General features: G+C 36.7%; 1 protein-coding gene across 1 annotated transcript in view; it reads right to left on the bottom strand.

Annotated features, from left to right (window-relative positions):
• Positions 1–15799: 15799 nt before the first annotated feature.
• Positions 15800–17045, bottom strand: part of LOC114630081 (vomeronasal type-1 receptor 4-like) — a 4251-nt gene continuing 3005 nt past the window's right edge. The window contains exon 2 of the mRNA XM_028778156.1: positions 15800–16848. Coding sequence (XP_028633989.1) covers positions 15800–16848 — 1049 coding nt within the window. The remainder of the gene's footprint in view (positions 16849–17045) is intronic.

Raw genomic sequence — 17045 nt, 5'->3', positions numbered from 1 at the left:
TATATATATATATATATATATATATATATATATATATATATATATATGCATGCTTACACTTTTTAACATACTAGACTTTAAATGACTATTTTCCAAAAATAGGAAGAACAAAAAACAAGGAGGAAGTGATGTAAAAATAAGAAACATAGCCTGCCCTTTAAAACAAATGTGAGACTAGTAAGGAAGGAGAGACAGAATGGTGACAATGGGGAGAAAAACAAGAATGCAGAGCCTCTGCTCCACAATCTGAACCGATATTTGGTTGAGTGGCGCAGGACCTAGATGACATTGGTTAATGGAAAATTTCACATGGACGATATGAATGTCCATATGATATTATAATAAGGACAGTTCACACACTGTTCTCATGTAGGCACTTAGGACTAAAATAATAAATAGCTGTCTTTAGCACTACCCTCTAATTCCTAAATCTACAGTATATACCCTCTACTAAATCCACATTAAAATTTTCATTGCAGATGGAAATTTATTAATTTTTTATTTATTTAAGTATGTTTTACCTGCATGTATGTGAGTACACTGTGCATTCAGTACTTGAGGAGGACAGAAAAGGGCATCAGATATGAAGGAACTGGAGTTACAGATGATTATAAGCTGTGATATGGATGCTGGAGACCAAATCTGGACCATCTGCATCAGCAGCCTCTACTTTTGCCACTGAATTATCTCTCCAGACTTGGCATCCTATATCTTAATTGTCATAAGCAGCAATATTTATAGTCCTTGAGCAATATTAAAGAATAGAGTAGAATTTCTTAGCAACTTTTAGTGATATAACATGAGAGCTACTTAAACTGCACATGTGCATGCACACACACACCCCATAGTAAAACCAGAAAACTAATTACCCCCTCACTCTTGAGAAGTGCACACCCATTCTATTTAGTCTGAGTTTATTCTCACACCAAATTAGTTTTTGTCTTCTTTTAACATATCAAACTTTGCCTCATACTGGCTTACCCTGAACTTGATTAAATGGGTAAAATTCCATTTTTACCTTTATGTAGATCTCTGAAAATAGCAACTCAGACACCTATCCGTATGGTGTAGTGCTGTTTACTCAGATTGGCATCATTGCATGGCCTGATTCAATGACCTCCTAAGTCTGGGTCAATACATTCAAGAATACATGGGGCAGTCAGAAATCAGAATAAATTCAGATATCTGACACACAGAGCTCTTATATATTCCATGCTTTATACTTGGACCTACTTCTCTGGAACACTTTATATAATTACATGCTTTGCAGGGTAAATTAGAAGTCAATAGATGCCACTGTGCAACAAACACTAACATTTACTTTCTAAACTTTTTCTGGATGTTGGAGGCTTTAATCTACTTCAGGAATCCAGATCCATTTTATCAGATATAATCTAAAGCATGTTGTTGTCTATGGGGAGACAGGCTAATGTTTCCTGTGTTCTACACTGCTACCATACTCCTCTCTTAATGGTTTTTAAATAAAAAAAAACTCCTGTGAATTCTCAGCTATGAGGGATTATGACATTGATGATTTTTCAAAGGACAAGAAGGACTATCAGGAGTGTGTCACATAACATGACTGCCAGGTAAAAGAACAAATGAAGTCAGCCAGAGTGAAAAGGGGAGAATTCAATATAATATACTCAGCTCTAAATTAGAAGTCTATGTTACACAACTCCACAAGCTCAAGGATCATTTCAGAAGGCAGAGAAATATAAAGGCCACAAATGATGGATGACTACAAGGGCAGCTGTATATGTGAACTCATAGCAGTATGACATCATACACAAGATCTGTACAACTTCAAAACTAGACTGAATTTCAATGTAGAGAGCAGAGGTTTGCATGATGTCTCACCCAGATGAGGAGAAGTTGGCAATTGATAGCTGAATAGGCACAGAGTCACTTCTTTTTAAGGATGTGTCTGTCCTATAGTAACTTACATATGTTACATTGGAAAGCCACACATTCAAAAGTATATGGGTAGCAAAAACTGAACTTGATAGTTATGCTTTATATTTAAAAGCAGGGTGGGTCACATCTTTAATTCCAGACTTGAGAAGGCATATACAGGTATATATCTATGAGTCTAAAAGATAGCATGATCTATATAATGAGTTCTAGGTCAGCCAGAGCTATGAGATACACAGTGAGACCCTCTTTTTGTGGGTTCTTTTTTTTTTTGGCTTTTTTGCTTTAGCATTTTCTATTTTGTCTTTTATTTATTTATTTATTTATTTATTTATTTACATTTTGTTTTTTAAAGTTACATATTTAATTTGCTTTTTATAATTTCTTATTATGCTTTCAATGCAAATTTCTATAAGGTGCATCCATTTGCTTGTGAATATTAATTGTATAAGAAAATATCAATTAAGATTGACCATTGGGATATTTGATCATATATATGAACTGTGAGAAATACAGTATCTCAGGAACCTGCATTATGATGAGGTTGTACAATGAGCTAAGTGCAGGACACCTCCAGGATATTTATCCAGAACTCATGTGTTTCATATTTCAAATACCTAAATGATGACTCTAGCACAAAAATTATTCAAGCAATCACAATACAGCTCATATCACGGTAAGTAGGATCAATACAAGAATTGAGTATAAAACAGTCAAAATTCACAGAAAAGAGCATAGATTGTAAGAGCCAGGGACAGTAGATGACTACAGTGAAACAGTATTTTCTGTCAACAAAGAGAAGCTGCACATATGAACTCACTGTAGTTGTGATAACACACACAAGTCCTGAAGGTCAACTCAGACATAATCTTAGCATATAGTAGTTGGGCATGAAGTCCTACCTTTGATTGAGGAGCTATTGGCAACTGATAGCTATAACTGCTGGGAGAGTGAGAGTCAATATTTTTTCTAAGAGTATGGGTTCGGAGTCAGGCCACATACCCAATAGTATATGAACAACACAGATTGGATTTCATAGAAGGAGAGAGAGAAAGAGAGAGAGAGAGAGAGAGAGAGAGAGAGAGAGAGAGAGAGAGAGAGAGGATGAGAATACAAGGTTGGCTGGGTAATGAGGTGTATCTGGGAGATGAAGAAGGGGTGTAAATTATGTGGTCAACAATGTAAGAAATCCTCAAAGCAATTTAAAAAAATTTAAAAAGAAAACAATGATATACTAAAGTATTATTAGTGCAGTTAAATAGTGCTTTTCCTTTTGAAGAAGCATTGCTGTATCATATTGTAATAAAGCTCATACATGAAAAATAGCATAGTTATAATGTGAAGCTATACTCATAAAAATTTGAAATCAAGCTGGAAATATGGCTCAGCAGTTAAGAGCACTAACTACTCTTCCAGAGAACCTATATTCTAATATCAGCACTCATATGGTAGCTCATAATATCTGTAACACTAGTTCTTGGGAGTTTAATGCCCTATTCTGGATGTTCTGGACACTGCATGCACAATTTTCACAGACATACATGCAGGCAAGACACCTACAGATAAAAACAAGGCTTCAGTTCTACACAATGAACTACAGATAACTGCATAAAGCTGGGAGCAGGGGAGGTGGCTCTCCCCAGGTAACAACATACCACTCTGTTATCCAATCTCAAGCAGTCAGCCTTGAAAATATATACACAACTCACTTATTCAATGGGTTATAGTTATGAATATATGTGTATACAAATTCATATATGCATCCAACAGCAGCTGACAAGAAAGAAGCCATAAATTTAAAGAAAAAATGGGAATGTAAATTTGGCACAGCTTGAGGAAGAAAGGGAATGGAGAAGCTTAAGTAAAATGCAATCTCCAAAATAAATAGTGGATAATAGTTGAGATCAATTTGGATGTCTCATTGTCTTTTGAATATTGAAATCATTTTATTTTTGAAACAAGCTCTGTATGTGTAGTTCTGGCTGTCCTGGAAGTCACTGTGTAGACCAGGCTAACCTAAAAATCTCATGGTTACCTATCAGCATTTTCCTCTGTAGTGCTGGCATTAAATCATTCACCATAACAGCCAGGAAAAGTAGAATACTGTATATTTCTGCACTCTATATCCACTTCCTCATGAACTTCCTAAACCGAAATCATTTCTGTAAGATCAAAGAGAGCATTTTAAACATAATGAAACAAGAAGTCAGTTTTTTGACAGAGTGCTACAAATTCATAATATCTGGGTTATGTCTTTCCAAATATCTTCATCAGGTTATAAAGAGAAGCTTATAATAAAAGATCCTAACAATTTAGAAATGTATGCTTACTATACCAGTATTCTTTTGTATTCCAAAAGTTAGAGAGTAAGATCTAAGCTGACTGCCATACAAACTCTCTTCTATGCAGTCCTAGATAGTTCTCATAGATTCGTCCCACATGTAGGATGATGTACTAGAGGCACACATAGTCTTGGAAAGCCTGAAAATCCTGACTGGGATTCTAGAGGTGGGAATTGAGCAATACACTAATTTTCAATTAGAAATGTGCCCTCATAATCTCATTCTAAGCCCCAATAGCAGCGGTTTGTGTGTGTCTCTTAAAGGACAAGCAGGGTTATCTGTGTGACTGAGACCACATGCCTCTTTGCTGCCTGAATTTTTTCTCAGGGATCCTCATTTTCTCCATGGCCTTGTCATTTATTTGGTCCAATCTGAAGGCCCATTTCCTGGTGTGATCACTTACCGAGATTCTTGACCACAGCTTTCCTTTGTAGACCCCCTTTCAGATAGTAGTTGCATACAATCTATCTTTTTTCTCATCTGGGATCCCTGAACCTTGCCAGTTCCATATTCTCTACAAGCAGTATGTGAGCAGGAGAGAGGTATCCAGTGCCTAAGATATGGGTGGACCTGTGACTCTGTAACCTCACCTCCACTTAAACCTTCAATTATCTTTTCACTTTCAGTAGCAATGGACATGCAGGTGTGAGAACCCAAACAACTTTTCTGAGAACCATTTGCTGCAGGTGATAGAGAAAAAAAATGTTATTTATTTTATTTCTAAAGAGAATGCTGGAAGTGCAGATGATGATTCAATAGTTCTTGATCTCAGGTGGGAGACAAGATCTCACAGGAAGGGATCAGTAAATACTGAGATCTGACATGTGAAGGACTCCTTCTTTGGGTAACCAGGCCAGTTGCACTTGAGCTGGACTGGAGGGAGGAAAGCTTAGACAGTCATAGGTGAGTGTAATACAGGGTCTCTCAGTGAGCAGTGATTGTGCTGGCAATAAACACACCTAGGAACAGATTTGAAGAACAGTTTCATTTATTGGAGCAGGGGGGCAGAGAGGTATTTATGCTCCTTGAGAGGTGGCCAGGATCTCAGCTCAAGGTTTGTGTGGCTATGTACCATTGACCAAGGCAGGGGTATTGTATGATGCTTCGTCTACATCTTCAGAGACTATAGAGTTTTAGTGGGGTAAGATGAAACAAAGAGTGAAGCCTTATAGCTGTCAGGGTAATTAATACTTCTTACTAAGGTTGATGCTAGGAGAGCTGATTTTATGATGCCAATGTTGGGGAGGGAGGTATTCAACTTCTGCTGTCCTCATATTTGCCATATCAAGGGTTGAAACACCCTGGACCTCTCCTACATAACTGTGGGCCATTACATTCCCATATAAAGAACTGGCGGTGAGCTATGGATGCCTTATAGGAAGCTCCCAAGGAAGCTAACTTACTTATTTTCTATTTGTTAGTCTAGAGAAGTGGTTCTCAATGTGTGTGGGTCAAACATCCCTTTCATAGGGGTCACCTAAGACCATTGGAAAACACACATGTTTACATTTCCATTCATAACAATAACAAAAGTATACTTACAAGGTAGCAACAAAAGGGTTTTTGTGGTTGAGGGTCATCACAACATGAGGAACTGTATTAAAGAGTTGCAGTATTCAGAAAGTTGAGAGCCACTCTGATCTAGAGTGACCATCTCATTTAAGATGTTGTAGGGTATCAAAATGAGACAAATGTATAATGGTGATTTCATTGGATTTATATAGAATATGCTAATGATTCATACAATCAATCATTAAATGCCTTTGCTCAGTCATTTTCTCTGAATTTATATCACAATCTGGTCCCAACTCATACATAGCTTTTATAGAAGAATACACTCTATTATAATTTGTGCAGTCATTAGTAATAAGGAAACCTAAAATACATTCAAAAAGAAAAACTGAAGTTTCTGAAAACGTGAGTGATAAGTGACAGCAGCAGGAGCAGATGTCACAGATCATGTGCACCTCAAGTGCTGACTATATTAGTTAATCTTACTATTCATATCATCATCTCCTACATCTGACCCCATCTCTATTTAAACCTTACTACCTCTAGTTTCTCATTGCGTGTTTTCCTAGCAAATACGTCCATCATCTTCACTTTCATTAAGGTTTTCTCATCTACCATGACCCCATAGTTGCTTCCAAATTTCCACAGAGATTTCAAATTACTTACACGAATCTCAAAATTCTTAGCTATTACCTTCCTATAAGAGAAGATAGCCTATAAGAACATGCAGTATTAGCCTACCTGAGCCTGAGTCACCACACTTGGTGTAATTTTTTTCAGTTTGGTGGAAAAGACTTATGAGCCCTTGTGTTATCGCTTTTTTAAATCTTTGGAAGAATTTACTCTGATTCTATCAGGGCCTTGCTTTGTGAGAAGCAACTTGTTGCTGCTTCAATCCCATTCAATGTTTTGGATCTATTCAACTATTTCATATCTTCTTTTTATGATTTTGAAAAAGTTCGTACATATATATAATATGTTTTGGTCAAATTTATCCCTTTTTCTCGCCTTCAATCCCCCGCCCCACTGCTCTCCACACAGTGTTTGCCTGCCAACTTTATGGACTTTTTTTCTTTTAATCCACTGAGTCCATTTAGTGCAGCCTGTATGTGCATGGGCATAGGACCATCTACTGGAGCACAGGTAGCCTCCAAGGAATAACACGCTAAAAGAAAATTGATTCTCACTCTCCCAGCAGTCATCAGCTGATAATAGCTCCTGTGTTAGGGGTGAGACTTCATGAGCTACTTTTCTGCCTATGCAGGATTTTTTTCAGACTCTTGTAAGGTCTTAGGCAAACAGTCCCAATCACTGTGAGCAAATGTGTGCCCAATTATTGTCACACCTAATAAATGCTATTTTGATGCAGACATCTATTTCCTCTAGATTTTCCAGTCTTTAAAATTCCTGTTCTGTGGTGAGAGAACATATAAAATTGTCTCTCTGACATACACACTAAGAAAGAAATAAGAAAAATAATACCATTCACCATAATCTCAAAAAGTTAAAGGTATTCTGAAATAAATCTAACCATAGAAGTGGAAGACTTGTCCAATGAAAACTTTAAAACACTGAAAAAAAAAAACTGACGAACATGCCAAAAGATGGAAAAACCTTCCAAGCTCATGGATTGGTAGAATTAATATTATTAAAGTGTACATCTTTCCCTGAGTAATTTGCAAATTTAATACAAGTCTCAAAATTCTGTGAAGCAATTCTTCACAGAAACTGAAAAATCATACTTAATTTTTATATGGAGAAACAAAAGACACAATATTGTTAAAACAATCATAAACAACACAAAAACTTTTTGAGATATCACCATCCCAGATATCACGCTATACTACACATCTGTAGTAATAAAACTAACATGGTACTTGCCTGAAAACAAATACACTGACCAAGAAAATAGAAATCAGTATCCATATATAAGTTCACACTCCAACAGCCACCTGATTTTTTTAAAAAATGTATAATTAAAAATTACATTATGGGTATATTTTGTTTGCTTGTATGTCTGTGCACTACTGTCATATCTGGCACCCTTGGAGACCAGAATAGGGTATCATATCTCATATAACTAGAGTTACAGACAGTTGTGAGCCACCATGTTATTGATAGAACTTGAACCTAGATCCTCTGGAGGAGGAATAAGGACACCAACCCAGCCACAAAACTTTCAATCCCAAATTTGTCCTACCTAAAAGAAATGCAGCGATGCACCACAGACAGAAGGAAAAGCGAATCAACAACCTGCCCAACTCAAAACCTATTCCATTGGCAAGTACAAGTCCCTGACATTATTTTTATTATATTTTGTGTATTCTTTAATCTTTTATTTTTACAGTCCAATCTTTATGCCCTTTGAAGTCTGATCTCTGACTGTTCCACATCCCATACTTCCTCCCCCCCATCTCCAAGAGGATGTCCCCAGTCCATAACCCCCACACCAACAGACCTCCCCACTCCATGAGGCTTCAAGTCTCTTGAGGGCTAGGTGTATCTTCTCTCACCGAGGTACTATTTGTCAATTCTTGATCTCAGAGCATAAGCCATTAGTGTTCTGTTCAGGAAATTTCCCCCTGTGCCATGTGTTTGAGGCTCTTCCCTACATTCTCTTCTTTTCAGTTTGTTGAAAGAAAATTACTTTCTTGCTTTTTCTAGAGTGTAGTTTCCCTCTTTGTGTTGGAGTTTTCCATCTATTATCCTTTGTAGAGCTGGATTTGTGGAACTATATTGTGTAAATTAGGTTTTGTCATGGAGTATCTTGGTTTCTTTATCTATGGTAATTGAAAGTTTTACTAGGTGTAGTAGCTTGGGCTGGCATTTGTGTTTTCTTAGTGTCTGTATGACATCTCTCCAAGATCTTCTGGCTTTTAGAGTCTATGTTGAGAAATCTGTTGTAATTCTGATATGTCTGTTTTTATATGTTACTTGACCCTTATTGCTTTTAATATTCTTTCTTTGTTTTGTGCATTTAGCATTTTGATTATTATGTGATAAGAAGAATTTCTTTTCTGGTACAATTTATTTGGGGCTCTTTAGGCTTCTTGTATGTTTATGTGCATCTTTTTTCTTTAGGTTAGGGAAACTTTCTTCTATTATTTTATTGAAGATATTTACTGGTCCTTTGAGTTGGGAATCTTTGCTCTCTTCTATACCTAATATCCTTACATTTGGTCTTCTCATTGTGTCCTAGACTTCCTGGATGTTTTGGGTTAGGAGATTTCTGCATTTTGCATTTTCTTTGACTGTTGGGTCAATTGTTTTTATGGTATCTTCTACACCTGAGATTTTCTCTTCTCTCTTGTATTATGTTGGTGATGCTTGCATCTATGACTCTTGATCTCTTTCCTAGAATTTTTATCTCCCAGATTCTCTTCCTTTATGAATTCTTTATTGTTTCTATTTCCACTTTTAGATCGTCGATCATTTTGTTCAATTTCTTCACCTGTTTGGTTGTGTTTTCCTGTATTTCTTTAAAGCATTTATATGTTTCCTCTTTAAGGGCTTCTACCTGTTTACTTGTGTACTCCTGTACTTCTTTAAGGGAGTTATTTATGTCCTTCTTAACGTCCTCTATCATCATAATGAGAAGTGATTAAATTCTGAATCCTGCTTTTCTGGTGTGATGGGATGTCCAGGGCTTGTTATGGTGGGAGAACTGGGTTCTGATGATGTCAAGTTACTTTAGTTTCTGTTGCTTATGTTCTTGCACTTGCCTTTCACCATCTGGTCCTGTCTTTCCAGTTACCTTGCTTGTGTCAGAGTTCCTCAGAGTCCAGATGTCTCTGTGATCCTGTGATCTGTGGAAGAACTGCTGTGAATCAGGCCACCTCTGGGATCCTGAAATACTGCTGCTCTGAGTGTAGTGGTTCCTTCTCTGCTCTGAGTGTATTGACTCCTCTAGGATGGCTCAGGATATGGTGTCTTCACAGGAGCAGACCAGCTAGGTGTCTGCCCCAGTCAAAAGGACCAAGGGAGGGGCGGAAGGGGAAGCCCATACTTTTAAATAGCGCCAATTCCTCACCAAGCACTTTCAAACCACCACACCAGTATTGCTTTTGATTTATCTAAGCACATCCTACTTTATTGTTTCTTTTTTTCATCTCCTGCATTGTGATCATTATTCAAATGTGGGTCTTAGTCACTAAAGTCTGTAACAGCATATCTAATCTCATAAATATCATGTCTCTTGATGAAATTCTTCAAAGCCTGTAGCCTAAGACTAAGGTATTAATGGAGTGATTTCCTTTTCCATTATTGTGTGAAAATAATCTTCTCCTGGATGATAAAAATGTTATCAAATATTGTAAGTCTGTAGACCAATCCTTATCCCTTTCTTCCTTCATTATCTTTCAGTACAAGAAATTGTTATGATACTATTCCTGGGGAGATATGAACAATACTCTACATATTCCTAACTGGAAACTGAAGAATGAACTCATTTGGATAACATGATGAGTAAATAAGTGTTATTGTAATGATGTATAAAATATGGGTGAAGAGTTAAATAGGGAGGAAAAATGGCCAAACTCATCAATATTTCCAAACTCCAACTGAGTGAACATTGGAGTTCATTAAAGGTGGAAAACTGGAATGCATTGTACAACTTAAATAAAGATCAAGACAGTTTGTAGACTATCCTCTGCAGGGTTTTCTTGGTCAAGTCTCTTCCAGGTAGTGTGGTTTGTCTCTGCTTCTAGGAAGATCTGGTCTCTGATTCTTCCAAATTACTTGACTAGCCTCTGTCCATTTCAGGTATATAAGATACTGGAGCCTCTAAGCTATTATGGAATTTGAGACTAGCAGGGAAAGCTGATACAAAAGTATTTTCAATCTATAAGATTAAGAAAACATTAGGTGGTGGTTTTGAAGATGCCTGATCCCAGAACTCAGGAAGCAGAGGACAGAGGATCTCTGTGATTTCAAGATCAGCCTTGTGTATAGAGAGTTCCAATATATACAGTGCTAAATAGAGAATCGCTGTCTCTGAAAACCCTATATCAAACACAAAAAGAGCAAGCAAGAAAACAAACAAATAAATATTTAAGAAGTTTATTTATAGCAGCATGGAAACAACAGTTTCATTTGACAATCTGTGAGCTACTACAAAAGAGCAAGACAGAAACTGTAGCTTTTATAGGTATTAAATACAATCATCTCAACTCAGGATTTTCTGTTACTTGGGACATCATTTTGTTTTCTTAGCAAGCAGATAAGTGAGATTACAGAAGCAGAACTAGTGTCTGGTAAATATCTTAGAATAATAATTCCATAGTAAGTGGAAAGGGGTACAATTTTTGGAAAAGTGCCAGGTAGCTCTGAGGTCAATTTACTCTTTAGATTTCTGTTAAGATTCAACTGCTGATGGGTCTGATCTTAGGGTCATGGTATAGACATACTGTACTTAATAATCCTTAGGTAAGACAAGTTCCTTCCAGTCTGCAACTCTGCCTGGGGCAGATTGGACATTCCTGCCCCTCTCTTACACCCCAGAGCCATCCTGTGTTCCAGAAGATCTGCTGTAACCAGGGTCACAGGTGAGACCACCTTATCCAATACTTGCCACAGCTGGGACCCCATGGAGCCCAACAGTCACAGAACTTATCTACCCTGCCAAAGACACATCTTCCTTCCTGTCTGCAACTCCACTCAGAGCAGATGGGGTGTTCGTGACACTCTCCCACACCTCAGAGCCTATATGTCCCATAGGATGTCTGTTGCAAGCAGGACACAGCCTTCCTGTCTCCAAGGAGATCTTCTATAACAAGGGACACAGGAGGCCTTCCATAATTAGGGACACAGGAGGCCACCCTAACCAAAGACAGCACTGTCTGCCTGCTAGCAGGCCAACTCTAACCCAGCTCACAGAGCTTCCCCTGCCTACAAAGAGCAACAGGCTCCAGTCAGAGACAACCAGGTCAGTAATGACCAGAAATAACCAGATGGCAAGAGGCAAGAACAAGAACATAAGCAACAGAAACCAAAGTAACTTGGTACTAATAGAACCCAGTCCTCCCACAACAGAAAGCCCTGGATACACTAACACAACTGAAAAGCAAGATTCTGACATAAATTCCAATCTCATGAAGATGATAGAGGCCTTTTAAGAAGAATATAAATAGCTCCCTTAAAGAAATACAGGAAAACACAATCAAGCAGGTGAAGAAATTGAAAAAAATGGTCCAAGAACTAAAAATGGAATTAAAACCAATAAAGAAATAACAAAAGAAGGCAACCCAGGAGGTGGACAACTTAGGAAAGAAATCAGGAGCTATAGATGCAAGCATCACCAACAGAATACATGACATAGAAGAATCTCAAGTGTAGAAGATACCATACAAGAAGATATTGACACATCTCTCAAAGAAAATACAAAATGCAAAGAGCTCCTAACCCAAAACACCCAGGAAACTCAGGACACAATGTAAAGATCAAACCTAAGAATAATAGAAATAAGAGAGAGTGAAAATTCCAAATTCAAAGAGCCAGAAAACGTCTTCAATAGACTCATAGAAGAAAACTTCCCTAATCTAAAGGAAGAGATGATCATAAACTTAAAAGAAACCCACAGAACACAAATAGATTGGATCATAAAAGAAAATCTTCAGATCACATAAAAATCAAAACACTAAATGCACAAAACAAAGAAAGAATTGTAAACATTCAATCACACAACAAATTAAAAAGAAGAGACTCACACACACATAATACCACATTTATCAACAAAAATAACAAGAAGTAACAATGATCAGTCTTTAATACCTCTCAGCATCAATGGAGTCAATTTCCCTATAAAAAGACATAGGATAATAGACTGGTTACATAATTAGAACCCAGAATTTTGCTGCACACAAGAAATACACCTCAGTGACAAAGACAGACACTATCCGAGACTAAAGGGGTGGAAAAAAGTTTTCCAAGCTAATTGTCCCAAGAAACAAATGAGAGCAGCCATTCTAATATTCAACAAAATATACTTTCAACCAAAATTTATCAAAGGAGTTGAGAAAGGACAGTTCATATTCATTAAAAAAAAAAAACATCACCAGGATGAAGTCCCAATTCTGAACAACTATGGCCCAAATGCAAGGGCACCTGCATTCATAAAAGAAACATTACTAAAGCTCAAAATACAGATTGAAGCTCACACAATATTAGTTGGAGACTTCAGCACCCTGCTCTCACCAAAGGACAGGTCATAGAAACAGAAACTAAACAGAGATACAGTGAAACTAACAGAAGTTATGAACCAAATGGACTTAATGGATATCTAAGGAACATTTCACCCTAAAAACAAATAAATAAATGCATTCTTCTTAGTTCCTCATGATACCTTCTCCAAAACTGACCATATAATCAGACACAAAACAAGCCATAACAAATACAAGAAGACTGAAATAATTCCATGCATCCTATCAGATCACCACAGGTTAAAGCTGGTCTTCAATTAAAAACAAAAACAACAGAAAGCACAAATACTCAAGGAAACTGAATAACTCTCTACTTAACGATAATTTGGTCACTGAAGAAATTAAGAAAAAGGTAAAGATGTTCTAGGATTTAATGAAAATGAAGGCATAGCATACTCAAAATTATGAGAGACAATGGGAGCAGTGCTGAGAGGAAAATTCATAGCACTCGGTGCCTTCATAAAGAAATTGGAGAGATCCTACAGTAGCAACTTGACAGCACATCTGAAATCTCTAGAACAAAGAGAAGTAAACACAACCCAGAAGGACTAGATGACAGGAAGTAGTCAAACTCAGGGCTGAAATCAACCAATTAGAAACAAAGAGAACAATACAAAGAATAAACAAATCTAAGATCTTGTTCTTTGAAAAAAGGTCAACAAGATAGATAAACCCTTAGTCAAACTAACAAAAGAGCAAAGAGACAGTATCCAAATTAATAAAATTAGAAATAAAAATGGAGACATAAAAACAGAAACTGAAGAAATTTAAAAGATCATCAGATCTTACTACAAAAGCCCAAGGGAGGGTAATGGTGAACATTCATTGAACTTGCAGCAGGGCGTTGCAGCATTTTAGACTCATCATCATGATGAGTCTAACACCAAGAGCATCCCCAACTGTAGAGCAGAGTTGTCTGAACCCAGGAGACTATCTATGTTTACTGTAGAGAGCAGAGCTAAAGAAATTATGGAATCCATTTGGAGGAACATTGAAATGAGTTACTTACACAGTTTGAACTTCCATTTTGCTATGTTAAACTATTTTGCCATGGATATTTCCCTCTTGGAGTAAGAGAGTATTCAAGTTATGTTTGATGTCACAGAACCCACAGATTAAGAACTTTGAACATTTAAATTCACGTTTGAGTTTTAGAGAGACTATTATTATTAAAGATTTTAGATATTATAGATACTTTGGATATATTAGAGAGATATGTACTTTAAAAGAGGTTTTGGATGTTTTAAAAAAATTAAACTTTTAAAAATTTTGTCCTGATTGGTATTGTTATAGCAATGCTAATATGACTATGAGTTTTTGGGTGTTGGACAGGAAGATAAATGTTTATTTAACAGTGATATGGTTATGTGTCACATTGATAAGGAATCTGTTGGTCTGTCTGGTTTTATGTCAAATTGACACATGCTAGAGTCATTTTGGATAAAGCAACATTACCTGGAAAACTGACCACAACATATTATCCTATGGGAAAATCTGTCATACATTGTTTGATTGATTATTTAAGTGCCAGAACCCATGTTGTTGTGGATAATGTCACTCTTACGCAGCAGAATCTTGTGTATATAAGAAATCAGGCTGCAAAATTACTGAGGTGAAAACCAGTGAAGTATATTCTCTAAAATCTGAATACCATCTTGTAAACTACAACATGTTTCCGCTATCCATGAGCCTTCAGATTGGAGAACCTACTATCAAGACAGAAAATGTCTAGTTAATACACAAAATACTCTCCAATCTGTTGGTCACTTGTACTGAGAGAGCAAAACTTAAACTGAAGACCTAATATAGGTAGAAATTAATTCCAACACAAACATGAGAAAATACACGGAACATTAAAGCATTTGGAAATGTATTCAATATGAAATATTCCAAGCTGAATTGCTCCAGAAATAAAATGAAAATGTGAAGGTAATATGTGTTGTGCTTGTCATAATATAAGCCACAATTGTTGTACTTACAGAAGAATATGAGAAGGGATCTTGTAGAGTGACAGCAGTGTGTCATGTATGTGCAGCATGCAGACAAGAATCCAGTTTTGGAAAACCATTGAGAAGTTTGTGGCTGATCACATGCAAAGGATATGGATCAGTATTTTAAAAATTTATATCAAAAGTAAAACTATCTGATTTAATGTCATAGAGTATCTCGTTGGAAAATAAACCTACTAAAAAGCAAAATGTAGGGTTGCAAGTTTGAAAACAGGGATGCAGTTATGAAAAGTAATTTTAGAAGGAGAAATGAACAGATAAAGTAAACAGAATAGGTAACAGATGGAGATTTAAGTTAATTAATGTTCATAATATTATGATTATGATGGAAAGCACACTAGAGCTGTTCAACACATATATTGCTTTACTGAGTAAATTGACTGTTCGAAGAAATAAATCTTAAATTAGTTTTAAAATTAATGAAAATAAGTTCATTTTACAAATTTCTCACTAAAACATAAAATAAATTGCTTTTATGTTAAAGCACTTTATCACTCGTATAAGTTTGCAAAACCTAAAAACTATAGCTTTATTGTTTTTTGAAATATTTTACATTTCTATAAGATTCACAGAGTATTTTTAAATATTGAGTGAACAATAATTAATGCCATATAAATAAGTGTATACTCACACATATATGTATATAACATTTACACTTATGCATTCATGCACATATTTACAATGCAAAGGCTTGTTTTAATAAGTCATTTGTCTCTATAATAAATGATGGCACTACTCCACTTACAATACTATGGTGTAATTATGAAAACAATAAAAATTTTAAAAGCTTTGAAATTATATGTTCATCTTCAGATAAGATCCCCCCTCATTTTTTTCTGGAGATAAAACAGAACCCCCTGTGCGTAGTGGACTCAGGTTGTAAGATCAGGAAGGGGCTGACAGTTGGGAAACATCCAGCAAGTAAAACAAAAGCATTCACCAGGAGCCATCTGTGATGACTAGAAAGAGTTATACAGACAGTAAAGATGCAAGAAAGTGTGTAAAAGAAGACAAAAGTGCTCACCAGGAGAAGGATGGTTTGGATAGCTTTGGACTCAGGAGAGGTTCTGGAGGATACTTTGACCTTGGACATGTGGTGAATTCTCTGCTTGTGCCTGTGAAGGATGAGAACTATAACGGTGCTGGCCCAGACCATGAGCCCCATAAAAAGGAAGTCAGGAACTGAAAACAGTGCTGCATACAGTACATCACTGATTTTGTCTGTAGCAGTGACACAGTATCCCATATCTTTTAGATTTTCTGTGTTGTTCTTGCTGTATTTTGCTCTCACATGCACAAGGTTAAAACTACTGGAAAGCATGTACAGGATCCAGCTCAGGTAAACAGAAGAACCAATGTGTTTTTGTCTTCTTTCTTTAAGCTGTGCCCATCTGGATTCCAAGGGGCTAATAGTGATGGCCTGGAAGACACTCAGGAAAGTGGTGCTGCCAATGGACACACCCCTGCCTACTTCATAAAGATAGAACAGCCCTTTGCATCCAAAGTCATTGAGGAAGTCTTTTAACCCAAAAGATGCCATTGTCTGTGGTATTCCTTTACACAACAGAGTTAAGATGTTGGCTATAGTCAAGTGCATCACAATCCAGTATCTGGACCTTAACCTGCACCTTCTGAAGTTAAATAATAGATAATGGTGGAAGAGAAAGGAATTACCCAGAAACCCAACCACAGTCTGTGACAAGAAGATCACTCCTACAGCTACTTCACTGGCTGCCATGGTGTTACATCCAGCTATTAGCCCAATACGGTAAGGGAAGACAATGCTAGCTTTCAAGTACTGAGCTTCACAATGAATTCTACCAGAAATACTCAGCAGCTTTTTCTTTACTTTGCAAATTGGTAGCCTAACAGCCACTGTTATTACAGTTACAGAAATGAATACACTGATACTAATGTCAAAGCAGTCAAGTTTTTTTATAAATGAATCCTCTGAATAAAGCTAAATTCCTAAAACTGGCTGTATGGTGTGTGTGCGTGTGCATGTGCATGTGAGAGAGAGAGAGAGAGAGAGAGAGAGAGAGAGAGAGAGAGAGAGAGAGAGAGAGAGAGAG

The sequence above is a fragment of the Grammomys surdaster genome, unplaced genomic scaffold (genome assembly GCF_004785775.1).
Source record: "Grammomys surdaster isolate TR1022 unplaced genomic scaffold, NIH_TR_1.0 327, whole genome shotgun sequence".
In the NCBI taxonomy this organism is placed as follows: domain Eukaryota; kingdom Metazoa; phylum Chordata; class Mammalia; order Rodentia; family Muridae; genus Grammomys; species Grammomys surdaster.
This window is presented reverse-complemented; position numbering and strand designations above follow the sequence as displayed.